At 38.9% G+C, this 21,746-nt stretch overlaps 1 protein-coding gene across 1 annotated transcript in view; it reads right to left on the reverse strand.

Moving 5' to 3' along the window:
• The window catches only part of PARP8 (poly (ADP-ribose) polymerase family, member 8), a gene marked incomplete at its 3' end in the record, with an annotated part of 69,725 nt that overhangs the window by 13,104 nt on the left and 34,875 nt on the right, over window positions 1–21,746 (reverse strand). Inside the window, exons 7-13 of the mRNA XM_009582718.1 lie at window positions 18,407–18,467; window positions 17,262–17,352; window positions 14,333–14,399; window positions 12,505–12,630; window positions 9,908–10,472; window positions 7,566–7,619; window positions 7,367–7,462 (exon numbers count right to left, since the gene is read on the reverse strand). Of these exons, the coding sequence (XP_009581013.1) occupies window positions 7,367–7,462; window positions 7,566–7,619; window positions 9,908–10,472; window positions 12,505–12,630; window positions 14,333–14,399; window positions 17,262–17,352; window positions 18,407–18,467 (1,060 nt within the window). The remainder of the gene's footprint in view (window positions 1–7,366; window positions 7,463–7,565; window positions 7,620–9,907; window positions 10,473–12,504; window positions 12,631–14,332; window positions 14,400–17,261; window positions 17,353–18,406; window positions 18,468–21,746) is intronic.

Genomic DNA, 21,746 nt, shown 5'->3' on the forward strand with positions numbered 1-21,746 from the left:
AGAATCACCAGACTGTACTTATTTTTATAGCTAAATACAAACAACATATTTCAAATATTGTTTTACAGTATTTTACCATTCATATTTTATGGGGAAAACTTTAAACAGCAGAGATGTCTGTACCAGAGTACAAATTTCAAAGAAACTAGCTTCAATATTAAGTTTTGCTGAGTTTTTTTACTATTTCCTGCTTTGTTCTAAAGAGGCCTCGGTCTGAGGTTTCAACACAAGATGGCACTCTAAAGAGAATTCTTGACTTAAAGAAAAATTATTGATACAGAGAGGGTTTTTTTATCACTTTATTGAATATATTCCGGGATTTTTTTTGTCCTATATAATTGCCTCACAGGTCTTTAAAATCCATCCAGTGGTGCTGTTTTACCAATGGCTTTAATATTTGTAAATAAGGAATTCAGGAAGGCATAGACAGTAAGATAAACATTAGCCACACATCTGAAATGATACTATGTAAAAGCTGAATATGATCACAGAATTAGAGAATGATTGAGATTGGAAGGGATCTCTGGAGTTCATCTGGTCCAACACTCATGCTCAAGCAGGCTCTACCGAAGGCAGTTGCCCAGGACCGTGTCCAGATGGCTTTTGAATGTCTCCATGGATATAGACCGCACAACCTCTCTGGGCAACCTGCTCCCATGCTCAGTCACCCTCAGAAAAGGTGAAAAAGGCAGAAAAGTGTTTCCTGACGTTCTGATGGAACCTCCTGTGTTTCACTTTGTGCCCATTGCCTCTTGTCCTGTCACTGGGCACCACTGAAAAGAGCCTGGCTCTGTCCTCTTTGCACCCTCCCTTCAGGTATTCATAGACATCAACAAGATCCCACTGAGCCTTCTTTTTTCCAGGCTGAACAGTCCCAGCCTTTCCTCCTACGGGAGATGCACCAGTCCCTTAATCATCTAAGTGGCCCTTTGCTGGACTCTCTCCAGTAGCTCCATCTCTGTCTTTTACGGGGGAGCCCAGAACTGGACATAATACTCCAGGTGTGGCCTCACCAGTGCTGGATAGAGGGGAAGGATGATCTCCCTCCACTTGCTGGCAATTCTATTGTTTAATGCAGCTCAGGACACCATTAACCTTCCTTGCCACAAGAGCACATTGCTGGCTCATGTTCAACTTGGTGTCCACCAGGACCCCCAGGTCCTTTTTTGCCAAATTGCTTTCCAGCTAGGTAGCCCCCAGCATATATTGGTGCCTGAGGTTGTTCCTCCCTAGGTGCAGGACTTTGCGCTTCTCCTTGTTGAACTGCATGAGACTCCTGTCAGCCCATTTCTCCAGCCTGTTGAGGTCCCTCTGAATGGCACCCCATCGCTCTGGAGTATCACCCACTTCTCCCAGTTTTGTATCATCTGCAAATTCGCTGAAGGTACACTCTGCTCCATCATCCAGATGATTAATGAAGATATTAAACAGGACTGGACCCAGTATTGACCCCTGGGGTACACCACCAGTTACTGGCGTCCAGCTAGACTTTGTGCCACTGATCATCACTCTCTGGGCCTAGCCATTCAGCAAGTTTTCAGTCTACCTCACTATCTCCTCATCCAGCCCATGCATCAACAGCTTGTCTAGGAGGATCTTATGAGAGACAGTGTCAAAGGCCTTACTGAAGTCCAGGTAGACAATAGCCACTGCTTTCCCCTCATCTACCAGACCAGCCACTTCATCACAGAATTTCATCAAGTTAGTCAAGCATGACTTCCCCTTGGTGAAGCCATGCTGACAACTCCTGATGATTTTCTTGTCCTTAACATGCCTGGAAATGGTTTCCAGGCTTAGCTGCTCCATCACCTTCCCAGTGATCAAGGTAAGGGTGACCACCCTGTAGTTCTCTGGGACCTCCCCTTCTTGCCCTTCTTGAGTGACATTTGCTTTCCTCCAGTCTTTGAATATGACAATACATGATAATATATTTTTATTATATTCCTTTTAATCAGATCCTTAAATATAATAACCACTTTTGTTAATGACTCACGATCTCATTATATTTAAATGTTTGTAATAAAAGTACATGCTTAATTCCTAAAACAAGATATCTCTCTACTATTAGAGCAGCAAAACTGTTGCATTACTAAAATGCAACGTCGTCCTTCCCTAGGATATTATTATCAGCTCTACAGTAACAGGAAGAATTTCATATGGCATTAAAAAAAGTTAATAGCCTTCTAATATAGAGTCAAATAATGCTGAAGATTCTTTAGTACATTATTACATCTGCTTTGGAAAATACATTTTTTAGCTAGATGAACCAAATCATATAGTTGAAAAGTACCTTTGGAGGTCAGTTAGTGCTTTTATTCTCTCATACAGGACTACCTAAAGTTTTAGATAAAGCTAAAATTAGCTTTCTCTAAAGCTTTATCAAGCACTAGAACAGGTTGCCCAGAGAGGCTGTGGAGTCTCCATCCTTGGAGATTTTCAAAAGCCAGGGAAAGACAGCAGAGGAAACAACCTCCAGTTTCAGGGCTTTTCACTAGATACACATGCCCCCTGGGAGAATATCAGTACTTCAGAATGGGCTTCGTGGAAGTCATTAAAATTTCCCACGTTTACTTCTAATGTTTAGTCTAATATAGTAGTTTGACAGAAATCAGGATAATCTATTTAACTATTTTAACAACACATATGTGAATGATATACCAACTGTTTGAAAATGTCAGAAAAAAAGCATTTCAAAATATGTCTTTTTTGAAACAATTAAAATCTAGCCATTAATTACAAACAAGTAACAGTCCGTGTCTCCCTCATCTAAACCACTTCTCTGTTGAAAACAAATTCAAAGACAGTAACACCAGGCTAACGATTCAAATGAGCAGACTCTTGTTGTTTTCAGTAGGTTTACCAGGTCTGCCTTCTCTGCCTCTCCTCAGCACAAAACCTATGTCTGACCTTGTACTTCCCACTGTTTTTCAAAGCTGAGCAAAGAGCTACTTCAAAAGAGACTGATGGCAGAGCTCCCGAGAGCTGTGCAGCACAGGTTGCCTTGCAGGAGGATGCACTGTGATTCTTGACATGAAATAAGAGAGCTGTTTGGAGTAAAGGCTGCAGTCCCAACCCTCACTAGTGATTTCAAAGCTGTTCATTAATCCTTCTATGAAGAGTGAAATATGCAGGATTCAGATCACTGTCAGGAATAACTGCATGGAATAGTATGGTCTATGTTATGCAAAAGGTTAAATAATACTTTTTTTCCTCAGGATCCATGTATTCATTGAATTTTCCCTGTGCTTTGCAGAAAGACTGCAAATCATGCCATGCAGTGATTTCAGGGAATCTGCAGTTTTCGGTGGCATTCTATATAAATGTCTATCACTAAATATCCAATTTAGCTTTTATAATTTTGGGTGCACTGTAAATAATCATTAGATCTCACCATGCTCTTGAAATAAATACTAAAGAAACATGCTACAATGAGAAATTGCATTCATCCTCATCTCATATGGGAAAGGTGTGAACACCTACAGGAAAGCATTGCCTACTTTACTGGTTTTTTTAAAAAGGGGATGGAATAAAGAAGACGTATAAAGAAGAGTATTACAGCTTCATGATGCATTATAGTACCTTTCTAAGACTCCTTCCATTCCAGAGAACCTTTGTCCTTCCCCTTCACAGTAATACACCTGCAGTTCCTTCTGAGAGCATTAGGTTTCTGCGTGTTTTCTACCCCATCTACATCATGTGTTTTTATCTCCACATGCACTTGTGGAGTACACACAGGAACTGTACCTGTAATTCTGGTCTTCTATATTTCAGGGAACTTTTGGAGCTCAAAAGAAAACTGGTTGTTCTGAAAGATCCATACTTTGCTCCATAAAGAAATTCCCAAGAGAAATCTAAGAATCCTGTCTTTATTCATCTTCAGTAAGTCACTAAGGTAGCCTCTTATCCTCATTAAGTGACTAAGGTAGCCTAACAACATCCAAAGATTCCTGTGTACAACAGGATCGCTGAACCAGCAGGGAACATTTGCATGATTAGATTAGTACCGCGGGCTCTAGAGCAAGACAGGTGTTCATTGTAAGAGCATAAAGCCAAACATATGCAACTGTGTTATGCAGCTGTTCTGCAGCAGACACCTTCCATACAATGGTATGTCTGCCATGTGGATCTAGTGTCTAAATTAAGCTATACAAAAAGACACATCCTGTTGTCATCAAGTTGCTCTTACCTTATGGGAAAGAAGATGTCAAGATTTTAAGGAAACAAAGTAAATTGAAATAGGTATTAAAAACTGAACACACCCCAAAAAAAGTTATCTAGAAAAAAGAAACACAATACTGAGAAGAAAGCTTGTGCTAAGAGATACTGATTTAAAGATACTTTATAACTAAGATAAAAACATAGCCTGTAGAGCAAATCTGCAGAAAGGAAAAACTTTATCTCTCAGTTTCATTTGGTATCTTCAGCTGTCCTGAGGATGAGACATCTGAATTATGCAAGTCATTAATAACCAGCACAAAAAATTACACCTAGGTATGAGAGTTTACAGTATTAAAATAATGTACTTACTGTATGATGGCAATTGTTGAATTTTTTAAACTGCATTTCAAGACAATTAATTAAACTACACTACAGTTCAGGAAAGGTGTCAGGCTGATGCTGACATACTGGAGGATTACAGAATCAAATTCCTTACTGGCTTCTTTGCAATTGCGTAAAACCCCATTAAATACCAGAAAATCAAGCCTAAATACATTTTAAAATAACTTCTCAACTTTGCTATGCTTTTATAAATTCATATCCCTTCTTTGTTGTTGAGAAAAAGGTCCAAAAGATAGAAGGGAAATTCTTCATTAAGGATACACACACTCAGACATGACCCTGTGCACATCTGTGTGGAGGAACTGTTCTTTAAAGGAAGAGACTGGTGAACCATCCAGAGCTACTTAATCTGTAGCATCTCTTGTGACACAACCAACTACAGATAGAGCCTATCTAAGTAATGCCTTTGAGATACAGACATCTGTAGAAAATGGGATCTAGACAGAGAATCCAAACATATAAGCAGATACAGCAAGGTTCTGATCATTACAAAATCTGGTGAAGTTACTGTGGTATCAAAAGTACAAGCACTCTAAAGCTCTTTATGAAGGTCAGGGATATTACAACACATGGGGTCCATTACGTGACATAAGGCTAGATTGCATGTAGCCTTGCCTCAAATGAAAGCCCCCTGCATTCTGCTTAATAAAGTACATATTTTTGAGATCTGCTGTTGCAGCAGTATTAAATGTAAAGTGCTCTTTCAGTTGGGTCATTCTTCATTCTCTTTACATACATTATATAGATATATGTATGTATGTATGTATGCATGTGCATGTGTGTGTGCAGCTGAAGCATGTAAATAAACCTTACAACTGACTGCTTCAGGCTGCCTGTGCCAGAGGCAGAGCTCTCAGTAGAGTGAAGCATAAATTTCCTTAAGACCCTTTGGCAAGCTCATGCTCGATTCAGACTGAGATCCTTTCTCACCTTCTACAGAACTGCAAACTCATTAATGGTGCTATATTGCTTACTGAGTCATTTCAGCATACACAGAGCATGTTAGATTTCTTCCCGCTATCTCCTTCTCCCTGGGTTATATAAGGACATCCTTTCATTTTTGCAAAGCTTGCTAAGTTATGCTGCTTGCAAAGGCACTGATGAATATGTGATTAGTGGCAAACATGTTTGCACTTTCATCTGTTTTGAAGCAGTGACAGATAGGTAAAATGACCCCTCTTTAAGCTGAAGACAGAGAATAGTAATTCCGAGAGATTTTAATCTCTAAGGTGGGAAAGCAAGAAGAATTAAGATTTTTTTATTTAGAGCAGACGACTTTCCATTCTGTTTTCCCGTAATAGTTCATCACGTGAACAGGAATAAATCCTACTGTTTGCTTTGTCCTATGGACAATAGATAAAACCCAATAATTTAAATAATTATATTATCCAAACTTCACTCATTATCCAAACATTACTCACTTCGTCTTATCTCATCCTGTCACAGGTAATATGCATAGCAGTGCATTCAAAGATGAACAACAAGGAACTGATGCCTTTTCTTCAGCCTTCTAATCAGGATTTGGTTGCCAATCAATTTGGCAGAAAACCATGTTTTTAAAAGGTAGATATGAGCTTGAAGAGGCAAAAAACCACCTGATAGGATTTTCAAAACTACAGAGGTTTAACCATGACTTAAAAAGGTTTTAACTGAAAATGTAGATGCTCTTGCAAATCCTATTAGCAGCCTATTTGCATACCATGCCTGCAGTCAGAATGCCTGACCGTGGTGCCACTGAGTGTCACAGGAGATGATGCTGAGGTGACTTGTAAGCAATAACCTTCCTGAATTTAGTTCCATGGAACTATCATAGCTGATGTCTGCTTCAACTTATGTGTAGTTGCTCACCACACTGTGGAGAAATTGGCAGGTGTCAGACCATTTACACACTGGTATTAAACAGTTTTCCATGGCTTTAATCTTTTAAGGTTACTCAGGTTTCCACAGAATTCAGGACAGGTGAAACAAGAAGGATTCTAAACTGCAAGATCAGTCCTGAAGGTAAGAATTTAATTCTCCTAATATACTCTTTCACAAAGCTGCACAGATCCAGTAGCTCCAGGCAGAGTGTGTTTCTCAAGACCAATCTCACCCTTTTTCACTGAATGCATTCATGAACAGCATGAGAGGGTACAACGTTCAGCATGCGGAATTCCTGGCTCCCAGTTACACAGGAACGAAAGGAAAGAAGTGCTGCCTAACTGGCCAGACTTTGGGCATACTGAACTACAACAGTGCCCCTGGACTAGGTCACTGCTAGACAATACTAGACACAGACACTTCACAGAGCACCTCCTTCTACTGCCTTTTTTATCACATTACGGAGGATGGCTCATTCCAGCGGCCCATGAGCAAAAGAGGGTCAGAAGAACTTCACAGTCTTGTGGCATTAAGACCAGTGTATCTGAATACTCTGGTCATGGCTTGATAAGAGCTCAAGGACTGAGTTGACACTAAGCTTTTAAAAGAATGCCAGAGGACCAGGACAGCACTCTAATGCACTTCCTCTATTTTATCTGGTTGTGACTAGCATAGCACAATAGTGTTCAGTGAAATACATCCCTCCTTTATGTTTCTATGATATTATACAAGCCTGATTTCCATCTCCCTTGCTTGCAATAAATTTTTTTCAAATTTACAGCAAAATCTAGTTATTATGCATTGTATTTTTGCATCTTAAAAGGACATTACGATGAAATGCGTCTGAAATAATTCAATAGCTTTACAACAGGTTTGTATGGTCCATCGTTATTTAAGGCATTATAAAATGCAATGCATTGTTTATCCCTGCAAGCACACCACTTACCCTCAGCATAGGGCCATTCTGGAACACATGGGGTTCATCACAAACTACACAGTATTCATTCAATACTGGTATCCGCTGCTCAGCAAATTCAATAGTCTGAGAACAATGAAAAAGAGAATAACAACATCTGCTTAAAAATAATTAACAGTCAGCTCATGCTCCACAGTGTTCCATAAATGGGTAAGATATGACATCCTACCTGCACAAGAAAGCCACGGTCTCGTACTGGAATGCATTTTGCACCAAAATTTTGCTGCAAGGAAAAAGTTGAGGCAACTTCAGTGTTGGTAGACTAATTATAAGGAAATGGTAAAACATTTGTATTTTTTGCACGCAAATATGTTAATTAAACAATATTTGCATCTAAAAAGGTCTCTCATTTGCAAAAACCAGCCATTACAAATAATCAATCCTTTTACTGTTTGCTGAATGTGGGATAGATTTTTAGCATTTCTTTTCAGTTCTTAAATCTGGTGAGGTTTTGTATCTCAGCATCCCAAAAGCTTTCATCTCAAATGGAAACACCAGTGCCTTCACTCCATTCTAATAAATCGGCATTTGGTAACTTCCATTAAATTTTAACTGCATATTGTCTATCCAAATATGGGCTATCTGCTTAGGCTTGAAAGACTAACGTAATTCTCAGAACAGCTGAAAATATTTTTCTTTTCTATTTACTGATATCTCGCTTCTGTAAGCACCATGCTAACAGATCTCTGTGCTCAGATCCCACTCAAATTCTTTCTGCCTTTTTCTTTCAACACACAGCAACATAAATTAGAAGGAACTTCTGTTACAGGAGTCAGTAAGGTACAAAATCCCTTCTAGGCTGACATCTATCTTAATCAAACCTTGTCTTGAATAAGAGTCAGATCACCTCCATTTACAGCTTTTTTTCATTTTGTTTATAGGCTTATTTCCCTTCATTTTTCTAACTGCTTAATTGTGAAACTTTCCCCTTTTTTCTCCTGGGAAACAGTCCTCCTAATTGTATTCATATATGAGACTGAAATACTTCAGCTAAGAACTGAAGGGAAGTTAGGGTCCCTATTTATCGCTTCCACATTCTACTAACTTCAAATTGCAGTTAGGCACCCAAGCTACCCATATATCTGGTGCCTGCATGTAAAATGTGAAATGGACTGTTGATGCCCTTCCGCTAACATCAGTCAAACTGCACCTGACCATGTATGTGATGATTTTCCCTCAAAGTAAATGCATTCTAGCAATAAATTACTGGTAGTTTTTATAGACCGCCAAGCAGGGCTTGCATTTCTTCCATATCAGCTAATAACATAAGTAACGAAACCACTTAGTCAACTCTTCATTATCTTGTCAAAATCAATGGGACTTTTCCTATTAACTTCAGGAACGAAAAGTCTTGCTATGTTAAGACCTCCTCTGCTAATTCAGAAAAAAATGCATCTCTAAACTGTGACAAGTAAAAAGTCTTTTGGCTCACCTTAAATTAATATTGCTGTGCACACTACAGGAACCAACCACACAGCATGTATATAAATGATTTTATGATAGTATATCACTGCTTTTAGATCTGATGAGTATAGCTCACAGCTTATTAAACTAATTTACCCTGAGACATAGCACACTCAATGTAATTTCATTATTCAGAATGCACTATTTTGAGTATATGTATGGCATTTCAAGCAAGAATCAGCTTTTTCTCGCCAAGAACATCAAGATACCACCAGGCTAAGGGAGTGGAGAGGGCTGTCTCCTAAGTGCCTCTCCCCAGATCTAACACAGAAAACAGAAGGGTGCCTTGAAAGAGTGCAAACAGACCCATTCTTTCCTCTAAAGTATAAAAGCCATCTTTTAAGAGGCAGAGGCAGAAGAATTAATTTTGAGCGCTCTTTCTTAAATTTAAGAATATGTGCTACCCTTTGTCTTCCCAATCCATCATGTCTCTGGGGAAAGAAAGGGGGCCAGTGTGGGCCTAACGCCTTCCCCAACCTCCGGCTGCCACAGCACGTTTGAAGGTTAAACCTTTCACAAAGCACAAATGCGCAAGAGGTGAGCTGAATCATGACTGCATTCCTTCCACTATGATGATGATCACAGATGCAAAGACCAGAAGGAGAGGTGACTTGGCACCTGAACAAGCCAATGGATGGTTGCTTCCCCCACAAAGCAAATGGTGAAATGAGAAAAGACCTGTGTGACCAAGCCAATTTTGCAGCACAGAAGCACATGCTCTCCCTTCTTCCTGCAGCAAGAAAGGAGGCAGGGAAGGAAATGGGTAATTGAACTTTCCCCATGGCCAGCAGGTACTCTGAGCTGTACTCAACGTGACGTGTAAAATCTCTGTCTTGACCTAAGCAAATTCTGGTTTTATAACTTAACAGTTGTTTAAATCCTCCTTAAAAAGCTGACTCCATTGCTCTTGTCTTCCAATATATTCAATATATCCAATATATTCACTAACATATGTCCTAAGTATTAATGCCTTTGCATAACAACCATAACAGCACGTTTGGAAAATAATAGGAGGAAAATGAGCAGAATAAAAAAACTATTACGCACAGCAGCTTGTGAAGGTGATGGTGAAGATGGTGTTAAGATACCAATAAGCCCTGAGGTAAGAGAGAGCCTCCGGCTCTCTGCTATGGTGGACTCCTTGAAAGGCTCCATTTTGGATGATTTAGGGGCATTGGAGTAAGTCTTGCTGAGTAACTTGTGATTCTTCAATCCATCCAATTCTTCCATTCTAAGATTACTGGAGTAGGACCTGCTTAAAAGTTTGTGGGGCTTCAAGGTGCTGTTGTGCTCACATCGAGGGTCCCCAGAACATGACCTACTTAACAGCTTATGGGGCTTTAAAGTGACGCACTCCTCCTGCCTGATAGCTGCAGAGCAAGAACGGTTCAACAGTTTGTGCGATTTAATAGCCATTGTCTGTTCAGTCCTAGGGTCACTCGACAACGAGCGGCCAAAGGTTCTGTGAGCTTTTGTGGCACACATATCCTCCGCCTTCACTGTGCTAGAGCAAGTCCTTCTCAGTAGCTTGTGAGTTTTGGAGATGCCATCCTGTTCTGACTTCAGTTTTGATTTATTTTTACCGCAGCCAGGTGGAGGATAACTTGGCGACCTTAAAAATAAAGAAGGAGAAGACAAAGTTGGAGAATAATCAAAATCTTGTGCAAATCAAGCAAGACCACACATATGTAAAAATTTGTATGTGTCACTGCTATTTACACACAAACTCATCGATCAAAAAGACGACTAACTACTTAAGTAGAAGTTAGAGCAATATCCTTACAGCTCTTTGTAAAGGTCTCTATGTCTCTAAACAAACCATTTATTCAGGAAATTATCTTTGAAATGAAAGCCACATATTTCACATGAGATTGTAACACATTTTCCTTATCAAAATCTATCTTCCCCGTGTAATCATCATGGCATGATCCCATTAAAGTTATTGTCTTCTGGACACAACATAACAAATTCTGCGTCCAGATCCAATTGAAGATATAATGAGCAGTGAAATTTGCAGGCAGTAAATAAAATTTAATTCAGCTGAAATTAACATTAGTTTTAAAAACCTCATAATAAACTGGGTGCTTTGTGGAAGAAAATTTGATGCCCTTCTTTCCTGTTTTAGACAAATTCTAGCTCTGTAACACTAGAAATGAGAATGTGAGGGACCTAAATTATGAATGCAGAAAGTAAAGAACAAAAGGATTTTACGAAAACAACATCCACATGAACTGTCACATTTCTCTAAGGTTCACATTCGCCTGTCCTTGCAAAGCAAGAACATGTAACAGGTATGCTGAATCATTTTTCTATGCTTTATAAGCAACCCCAATCTTTGGAGTATTTTTTGGGCTTGGATCGTGAAGTGAAACCCCAAGGGGAGAGGCTGGCAGGTTTCCCCACCCTGTTAGCAAGTGGTGACATTAGAGGATGCACATGGAGGTTGCTGACTCACTGTTGCAGTTGGCTCACTGTCACCCTCCTGCAGAAAGGAGGTAGGAATGGTGCTCTAGTGAGAGAGGGGGTCCCTGCATTTGGGCTAAGCCATCTTTGGACAGGCACTGCAGCAGCAGCCAAATCAAGAGCAGGAAGATTGGGCTGGCTTTTGTATGCTCTTTCTGAATAAAACCAAACCCCAAGCTACAGCTTGAGCTCGGCAATGGTGTGTGGCGTGGTGGGGAATGGGTAAGCTTTCTACTTAAAACACCACCTTCCTCTTCTACCTTTGAAAAGACAAATAATCTTTTGTCATCTTTGACATTCCTCCCTTCTTCAATGTGAGTGATCACTGTACTCCCTCTCCTTTTTATACACGGAATTTAGAATGGCAAAATTCATCAAAAAGAAGGAATGTTCAAAGAAGCATTCAATTCAAATTCACAGAAGGGGTGATCATAAGCAGGAAAACATGCTAGAGTTTTAAATAGTCACATTCCTGAAAGAGGTAAAATCAGAGCCTAATCTTACATACACTTAAGAGTGTGAATAACTGGCAGAAGTCATAATGAATTCAAATGAACTATTCACAGACTACTTCTTATGTTTTTAATGCCTGTGTTTGAAATTCTGTGCCCGCACCTCAGAAGTGGTGAACATTAATGTACTTAAACAGTGGAGAGGAGTAGGTGCTCAACAGCTCTAAAAATCAGTCTTTCATTAATGACCATTCTAGTTTTAAAAATTTAAAAACACACACAGCTGTGGAAAGAACAGCTAGACAACATTTTTAAAAAATATATGTTATATATATACTATATATATGTTATATATTACTTGTATATATTATTTATATTTATATTCTTGCTATTCAAGTTACAGTCAAATGCTACCAAGCTATACAACAAGTATACATATATACAAATACAACAAGTTAAATAATATAAAATTATTTTTTTCCAACTCTAGAGGAAATATGGCTGTTTCAGAGACCAGGGCACTGAAATGCTCTGCCTTCAAATAGCCTTAGAAGCTGCAGTAGTACCTAGTTCACTTTTGATGTCATGCAGGGCAAAGACTAGAAGCCCATGAGGCAAGATATAAATAGAGCACTTCTCTGTGGAGAAAAGTCAACATTTCACCTTGTGAAGACTGCTGTGGATTTTGAGCAGGATATGGTGTTAACAGCTCGTTTTCCTTGCTATTACCTGCGCAATGTAGAAAAGATGTGCAGAGGGGATTTCACCTTTTTGTCAGACATCTTCTTATTGTGCGTACAGTTAGATTTCTCTTTGCTGTTCTTCCACTGTTGTGTAACAAACGTCTGCATGATTCTGCAAATTAACAAAAAAAAGATTATTTTCTTATCCTAGCCAAGACATACTCACTTTAATACTAGGGTCTCTCTGTTCACCACGTAGGGAACATGAAGCAATGTCCTCACTCTACAGGCAGAGTTTTTTTGTCATGTATGTGGACTGATGATTGGATGCCTCAGCTCCTCAAAAACGCCTTTTTTTCCACATAAAACTAACTTACACAGAACTCTTATTGAGAATACAGTCTGTGTAAACAACCACTGCGAGACTTATGCAGGTACGCCTCTCATGGAGATCTGGAGACAAACTGATTCAGAGGCATGCCATCCAACTATAGGTGTCTGTCTCTCCAGTGACTACAGAAGTAGGCTACAGGATCCACACTGCACAAGTAAGAGCATATTCTCCTAAGGCACAAACATGAAGGTAGGGATGTCGAATATCATGCTACCCAAAGAGGGTTTACAGAGAAGACAGAGCCAGACACTTCCCAGAGACGGACAGCAAAAGGCAGTGGTCACAAGTTGTAGGAAGGAAAGCTAAAAAACATAAAGGCTATAAAAAGAAGATATCTACAAGAAAAGTGGTTAAGTACAACAGGTTGAGCACGAAGGCTGGAGATTTCACAGCTCAGTTGCCTGAGACTCTGAGTGAACTAATCTAACTTTGAAGTTAGTGTTACTTGGAGCAGGAGGTTGCATTAGGTGATCTCCAGCAGTTCCTTCCAAGCCAAACTACTCTGTGAGTCTAATCTAGCAGTGGGAGTCCTTGAGTGGAAGTTGGTATGGACTTCATCAAAAATTCAGTGAATCTTCAAAGATTCACAGCCATGAGGGGCCATAGGGTTCATGGGTATTCTGACTTCTGCTCAACTGTGAATTATGCAGCTATGTCCTTAAAAATGTCTTACGGGAACCTTTAGTAATTACCCAGTGCACAAATCAGAAACAGTGTAAGACAGACAGTGAAACATTTTAAGAGACTCTTTAAGAGGTCTGGGGAGCTTTTTATGTTTTTTCTTCAACGTCATGTACCATAGAGATTTCAGTAATATTGCTTCATTTGTAAGATTATGAAAAAGCTGCACTGAATTTCTTTAAACATCAAACAGCAAAAGATTTTTTTTCTTAAGGAATTCTTAATGTTGTAATGGTCAGATATTAAAGCCTATACGTTGTCATTTTATTACACATACACAAACGTGTGAAAAGATGACTCAGCAAACTTCTATTAAATTGAATTGTACCATGAACACATAAACTGCTAATTTTTTCAACTATTCTTCCCTCTTGTCCTCAAAACATGGATGGCCTAATTACTGTGGTACATCTTAGAGCCCACCATGAAAGCATAGCCCCCTTAGGGTATGCATGGTGCTCAAAAAGATTCCTGCTCCAGAGGCTTCACCATCTAAGCAAAACCATGAAATTGAACACTCCTAGCTACAGCATTTTGAACTTTTGTAGCTTACTTCCTAAATGGCAGCAAAGTGACAGAAAACCCTGCCAGGCAGCACAAATCAGGTTCTCCCCAACAACTGTCAAAACTGAACTTAGAAAGGCAAATCCTGTTATTTTTTATTTAAAGAAAAACAAGTTTAAAAGACTTTGATCCAAACAACCTGACAAGGTGTGAATTTTATCCTACTTGACATGGTCCAGGAACTAAAAAGAGTGTAATATTTGCCTAAAAACAGTTCACACTTTTCTAGACTTACTTTTTCAGCTGATGTCCCAGCCCAAATCTTTCCTTAGTGGAGATCTGAAATACATCCACAGTTGGCACTACGGAAAAAGGAGATATTGTTGATATATGAACTTAGACCAATAATCAAGAACTCATGACCATATAAGTCATATTTAAGGACCCTGTTCTGTCTGGACCTTTACTATAGACAATGCCATTGAAGCAATGGTGAAAATGGACATGTTATCTAAGCCCATTAAGAAACGAATGGTCTTTTTTGGAATATCAGCCAATATAATTTGTAATTTCACAGACGAGTATTTTAGAAATTGAATTCCCCCAAATGTTTCTCTTCCCACTAATTTTAATTACAAAAATGTGTCTTTTTTTTTATATTATGCAAGTACTAGAGAGCAGCATCAGATTAAACGTATCTGGACTCTATCTGGTAATTCATCTCACCTAATCTCTCAAACTTTTTTCCAAGTAAGTAGTCTTTACACAATACAGTTCCTGTGACTAGGAAAAAAACCCAGAATGGAATAAACTGAATTAATTAGTATCCGGGTTTTCTTTCTGAGGGCGTTTTAATACAAAATCCATAATCATCATCTAAGTGCCTGATATATGAATTGAAGTGGCCAAGGATTACCCTGAATTTTCCTCAAGACCCATCCTAACATTGGTATATCCATGTTCATATGTCAGAAAATTGAAAGTGTACAGGGTGAAAGCTGGAAATTAGCTCCTGGTATTACTAAAATCCTTTAATAAGATTTACTAGATAGAAGTGGCAGATGGAATCCAGCACTAGTTGAGAGAGCCTCAGGTCCTCAAGGCAGGACAACAGCCAACACATACTACAAGCATGCATAGATTTTATACTTCGCATTACATAAGGTGGTAATGACTACCGTAAAATAAAAAAGGAATGAAAACAAAAAATCTGGGGTTGGTTCAAATTTTATTAGAAAAAGTAAATCAGTATTTTAAAATCTGTATTATTCTGATCATTCAGACAGCGAGATTTTATTCAAAATGTCAACGTTTATCCTTTAATTTCACTTTCATAAATTAAAAATAAAATACAATATATCTAACCGGGCCATCAAATTTCACTTAATTCAAAGCCCTGTACATACTTTTTCTTTAATGTTATTATTCAAATATAACCTCATCTTTTAAAGACAAACTGATGATTTTTTCAAAAGGGATGAATGATTTGATTAGGGGTAGCAATGTCTTTAGATTGTCAAATTTAGGACACATGGTGGTGGGGGGAATATTTTCAATGAGAATCATCATACCTAGACCAGCAATCTTAAAATCTGACATGTAGACTACAATTGTTGTCTAAGCTCTACAGCCAGAGGAGACAGCCCGGTGCCTCCAAAGGCTGATTCATCCTCATCCTCATCTAACACAGGTTTCTAAGCCACGTGGGAGAAACTGCCTACAAGTACAATAATGAGACAAGCTATTAACTATAAGAATGACTACCAAAAATCAGGATATTACACAGCTACAAGGTGGTACGAATATCCCCCACAGTCCTTTTGAGTATACCGCACTTCTGTTTCTTTTATCAATCAGCAGAAAGTACTAGAGGAGAAAAAGATGTAGCATAAAGTTGTGGCCCAGTAGTCTCAAAACAACATATGTAAGGGGAAGAGGAATTCACATAAAAAGGGTCTTGTTAACACAGAAGATGGTGGATGTCACTGTCCTTTTCTGGTAAATAAAGAGACACGGCTGCAACAGCAGCTGAGCTCATAAAACCAGTATCAGCAAAGCACTTGCCTCTCACCCTGATCTTGCCTTTCTTAGTACTCAGGCACTTCCACAATCAGTCAGCTACAGGACTGGGAACTAAGCTTCCCGTTTTAACCTTGTCAAAGGTGCAGAAGATATTTTGTTGTTACTTCTCATTTCACTAGATCATTTCTTACTGCATGCTGCTTTTCTTGCTGCACTTTTTTATTTTTTAAATTACATTTTGATAGAAATATTCTGAATACCAACACTGCTACCCGCTATGGAAAATAACGATCTGCATATTTACAAAAAAGATTGAAGCAATAAAATACAGACAAAAAGACCAAAGTCAAGCAAAAAAAAAAAAGATTGACGTAACGAAATGCTTGTTTGAATGAACAGAATATAGCTTATAGTTAGCATCGGCAGGAACATACCCTATAAAAATAGCTCATTGGGACAGATTTTGCTAAACATATTATGACTGGAAATATCTATTCATTTTCCAGAGGCAGAATTCTCCCATGGATACAAGCCTGAACTGACAGCTTGCACTGGAAGCCTCCAAAGCCGGGCAACTTAGTTCTGACTTCCCACTGTAAAAATATATCTGAAGTTGACTCTTGCGTATGAATGTTTCCAAGTCTTCAAAATCAGTTGATTCTTCAGGAGTTTGACCATTTTTACTCTCATGAGGAAGCTTTACTCAACGAACAACTCATTCAAATCTAAAGATTCCCAGAGTTCACACAGTCATATAGAAATCAGAGGCTGAAAGGATCATTATCATGGCCTGATTCTCCAAAGGTGGATGAAAAAAGGCATATTAATGTGCTGCACAGGTCTGCATATGTATACCTTACCAGTGATACCTCATCTGTGCAAATGATCCCTGATTTCAAAATCAGGAAATCACGTATTAGAAACTGTAGATCTTTATTCCTTAATGCTAGTTCCAAAGGGAAGCAGTTGCATTTCAAAGAATATCAGGAAAACAAGTTCCAAAAATCAACCTATGAAAGTTTAAATTAGGCCATTATTGAGGGCCTAGCCATGCAAATATATGTTAGCATAATCTTAAATCAGCAGTAGCTCTACGCACATGCAGGATCAAAGATTTGGCAGTGAATGAGTATCTATCACCCAGTACATGGCTCAGACCGAGACACCATACAAGGCACATGAAGAATACACAGGTAACTAACCTGGACCATTTAAGTACTGTGTAAGTGAACAGTGCAATCGCACTATTATAGGCTCTGTGCGAATTACATCCCAAGCCACAGCAATCTCTTCCTAGTTCAAGATAAAAAGAAAACAACAGACACCATTAGCCGTGAGGAACTGCTGCATTTTGTCAGTCTCCCTGAGGTTGTTATAAACACCATCCATCCACTTACCCCATTGTGGAATATCTACTCCAACTTTAAACTCGAGACTTAGGACAAACTACTGCCCCTAAGATGCCCCTAAGAGCAGTGTTGGACTGCTTCCAGCTGCTGAGTATGCTCACTTAATCTGAGCACAGATTTATACACAGAACTGCATCTACAGTGCAGGCAGACACATTCCCATCTATGACGAGATACTGCTTCAAAGCTGAGAAGCAAAGGAGCAAATAAAGATGGAAAGGAAACTCATCCCGTAACACAGGGCAAAGGAAACTTTTGCTCCTTAAGACTGATTAAAATAATTCAATTTTCTTAAATTTTAGAAAAGCCCAAGAACAACTATCTTATGTGCTGTGCTGACCTGAGAATACGACGTATCTGTGCAAAAGCTAATGACGCCCCTAAAAGCTCTAATTTTTATTGTCTATCCAGAGGACAGGAAGTTATTGCACAGATGAGGTGAGGAAGATTGGAGTTAATGACAGCGTAACAGTTACAGAAGCCATGCTGCCAGTCGACAGCACCACTGTCCTGTGTCTCCTTTGCCACTCAAGCCTCTCCCTAATCAGCTGCAGATGTTGAGAAGCACACAGGAGAGCTCCAGCCACGGTTGTCTTCCCTCCAGGACTCTATGAAGTGCTTTCACCTAACTCATGTCTAGGATAGCAAAAAAATAAATGTACTTCATTTATACCAGTTAAAACATTTACCATTCACAAAGCATGTTTGAAAAGAAATATACATGCAGTAAATAAAAGCCTACAAAGCATTTTAACAATGTGATCATAAAAGGAAAAGGAAACCTTTCCACTGAGTAGCAATCAACAATGTGACAGCCACTTGTGAAGATCAAGTCTCTGAAAAAGGAAAGTCTCAGTGGTTGTCTAGAGAGTCTGATGTGTAGCAGAATTAAATGGGTATTAATGCTCATTATGTAATTCTGTGATTAGATTACTTACATCAAGAAAGCTAACATCAATATGCAGATCAATATCTACATCATCAATGGCTCCATATTCCCTGAAAGGAAAGAATTACATTACATTAGAGCTCTTTAGGATACTCCTCAGCCCAGGAGTACTTATAACAGGGAAGATTTTATAAAGGATAACCTTGTCTGTAAAATCAGAATGATTATAAAATACACATTTACATAGATTGGATCAATATTCCCAGTGGGTGACCGTCTGCTGCACTGAAACTTTCTTTCAGTGGATTTTGCTTAAACAGGCTAAATCTTTTTTTCTACTAATTCCCTCAAATTCTCTCTCCATTGCTGCTACTTTTGTCTCGCGTACTGCACAAATAAATCAAGAAAACAGTAACGGCCACATGCTGCTCCTATTTATGACAAAAGAAAACCCAAGTTACTTTTCAAAAGTATTTCAGGTTAACAGCCAGTAACCTAAGGAAAGACTTGAGATAGATCATTGAAGACAAATACAACATAGCCTAGAGGGTGGCATATTATACCTGTGGGATTGCTTCATACATTCAAGCATTTGTTTGTCAAAACATAAAGATTGCCCTGAAATGCGCCCAAGGCAATAGTTACCTTATTTTATCTGTTATGTGTAGTGTTGCTGGAATCCCCAAGGTTCAGATTTAACTTATGCTCATAGGTGTTTCATTGCCATCTGAAATCTTACATTTAAAGTGTGACTTTTCTGCCTCTTATTTTCTGACTCATTCTGATTGCCCTCCCCCAAAGTACTTGAAGACTTCTGAAAAATAGGACTAGAAAATACTCATTCACACACTGAAATAAAAAATTGCTTTCCTTTTCATTTATATTACTTACGTGGACAATACTGTAAAAGCACAATCACTCTCAATTTTTCACAGATTAGCTTCCAGTCACTAGGTTTTTTAATTTACACTGCATTTATATGCTTGTTGTCACAGTGACTTCCACGCTTTTCTATTAAACCAGACTACGACAGTGCACGGTAGCAGTTGTGCATAAATAAGTTGATACGGTAATTTTGAAATACAAAAATATTTTTGTGAATGTAACTATCTCCTACCAAAATGGCCTCTCAGCCTATGGTAGGACCTAGCTCACCCTGGAAACGCCTTGAACTCTTGTGAAGTTTGGTGGAGGGAACCCCTTCCACCAAACCTCGGCATGCCAGTGGTTCTCTCTGGTAAGGGCCAACTCAAAGTCTCTCTCTAGATCAGACGCATCCACACATGGCACACACAGGGCAGGTAAACGGCTGGAGAGGGCTGGGTTACCTGGAGGCTTCCCAGCCACCCTGACAGCTGCTCCAGAGCCCGCTCACCCAGAGCTACACGTACAGGCACTCGCTGACCCCTACAGCTCACTGAAGACCTGGCTTTGCAACAGTGAAATTCCCCACCTACGGAATGGCTTAGCCACTATCCTACATAACAGCGGCCTCAGATTTTTTTATTAATTTTCCAGAAGATCCAAAGAACAGATTGTTATGAACTCTTAAGTAATATTTATGAACACAGGCTGGTGTTACTCACATGACTGAGATTCAAAAGGCTGTGAACAAGCATAGTTTTATAAATTAAACGGAAACATAGTTGAACTAACGAAAAACACAGAAACATTAGCGGAAGAAAGGATAAGATAAAAATAGGCTATAACCGTGGAATTTCCATACTCACTGAAACTCCTTTGCCCTCACTCCATTACCATCCTAGAAAATGGATTTTAGACACATGATGCTGATTCTAGTTTTACTTCCCCAAGCTGAAAGGGGGGAAGAAATCATGTTTTCTTCCAGCATCTGCTGCCTACAATGGCTTCATGAACACATCTTGATTTTGAAGCTCTCAGACATCCTCTGTCCATCAGTGCTTAAGCAATGTAGGTAGATACTGGAGAGTTTGGATCAGTTGGTCCAGAGGTCTTTCTCACTGCTTTGGCGGCCGGATTTCAAAGGGCAGTGGTGAAAAGCATGCAGGTATAGGAATTTTACTTTTATATGTACAGTTGACTCTGTGACAGCAAGAGACTACTAAAAGAGGGTCAACTGTCTAGGAAATGTGCATCTTAGTGGGTGTCACTGTCAGACAGACTTCTCTCTCCACAGAGAAGTGGAGCTGCAGGAGAGGGATGAAACTGAATGCTTAATGCTGTGTTCATTTCCAAGAATTTATGAGTATTTTCAATAACAGAGTGGAAGAAGCATTGAAGTTTTCCACATGCCAAAAGCAGTCACAGATGCCAATTTCTACTTCAGTGAGCTCACGGAGATCACAATGCTTCCAATGAAACAGTTGATTCAATAAAATAGATGCACTAAAGTTTTTGAAAGGTTACATATAATGTTTCAATTTTAGGAGCTTGAGGGAGCCTATTATCAAGGCATTCTCCGTTTCATAGTTACCAGTTTGGCAACTAAACATCTATCTCATTTATTTCCTAACCCATATACAACTATTCGGATTTCAATTCCCCTCAAAATATAATGAAAATTCCACTTAATTTGAAAAGTACACCATAGTTGCAGACATACTCTCTCTTCTTAGACAAAAATAACAGAGCTTATTGTTTAGAGGTTAATGGGAATTGTTTCTTGCAATATATGTATGCCTAAGGTTATTATCTTCTCTGTATTTTATTACTTGGTTTGTATGACAACTTTGATATTTTCTTGTAATACATCTGACAGGTCTGTTACATCTTGTCTACCTGTTATTTTTATGAAATTATTAAGATTGCATAGATGGAAAATGAAGTTATAAGAAATCTGAAGTGTATTAAAAATATCATACAGCTATGCCCTATGGCAGAATCATGCACACATACATATGCCCAACAGACTTTTTGTGTAATTATGCTTTGCAATCCATCCCTGACTGAGGTTCCACGACTTCCCTGTGTAGGATACCTTAGATTCCCACAATTAAAAAGCTTTCCTAAAATCTAATCAAATTCTTATTTGTTGCTAACACAGCTAGTTTCTTATTGTCTCTCTCATGATGACAACAGAGAACATTTGATCACTCCTCCTACCTACAAACAGCTTTTCTGAAGAAGAACAACTGTTGTTTTATCTTCTCCTTCTCTTTTTTCCAGACTAGACAAATCCATTTCAATCCTTCCCTAGGGAAAACATTTACTAAATCTTTTATCATTCCTCTTGTCACCTCCAGGGCAAAAGACAGAATACAACAGAAAAGGAGTTTAACAAGGGTTTAGAGTAATGCTGAATAGTAATTTTCAACAAAACACAACAGCCTGATCAAATACCGACTGAACTGCCAAAGACAATGTTTTAGAACAGGCTTCTAGGGTTTGTTCTCACCACAGCCAGCTGT

The sequence above is a fragment of the Fulmarus glacialis genome, unplaced genomic scaffold (assembly GCF_000690835.1).
Source record: "Fulmarus glacialis isolate BGI_N327 unplaced genomic scaffold, ASM69083v1 scaffold4408, whole genome shotgun sequence".
Classification (NCBI taxonomy): domain Eukaryota; kingdom Metazoa; phylum Chordata; class Aves; order Procellariiformes; family Procellariidae; genus Fulmarus; species Fulmarus glacialis.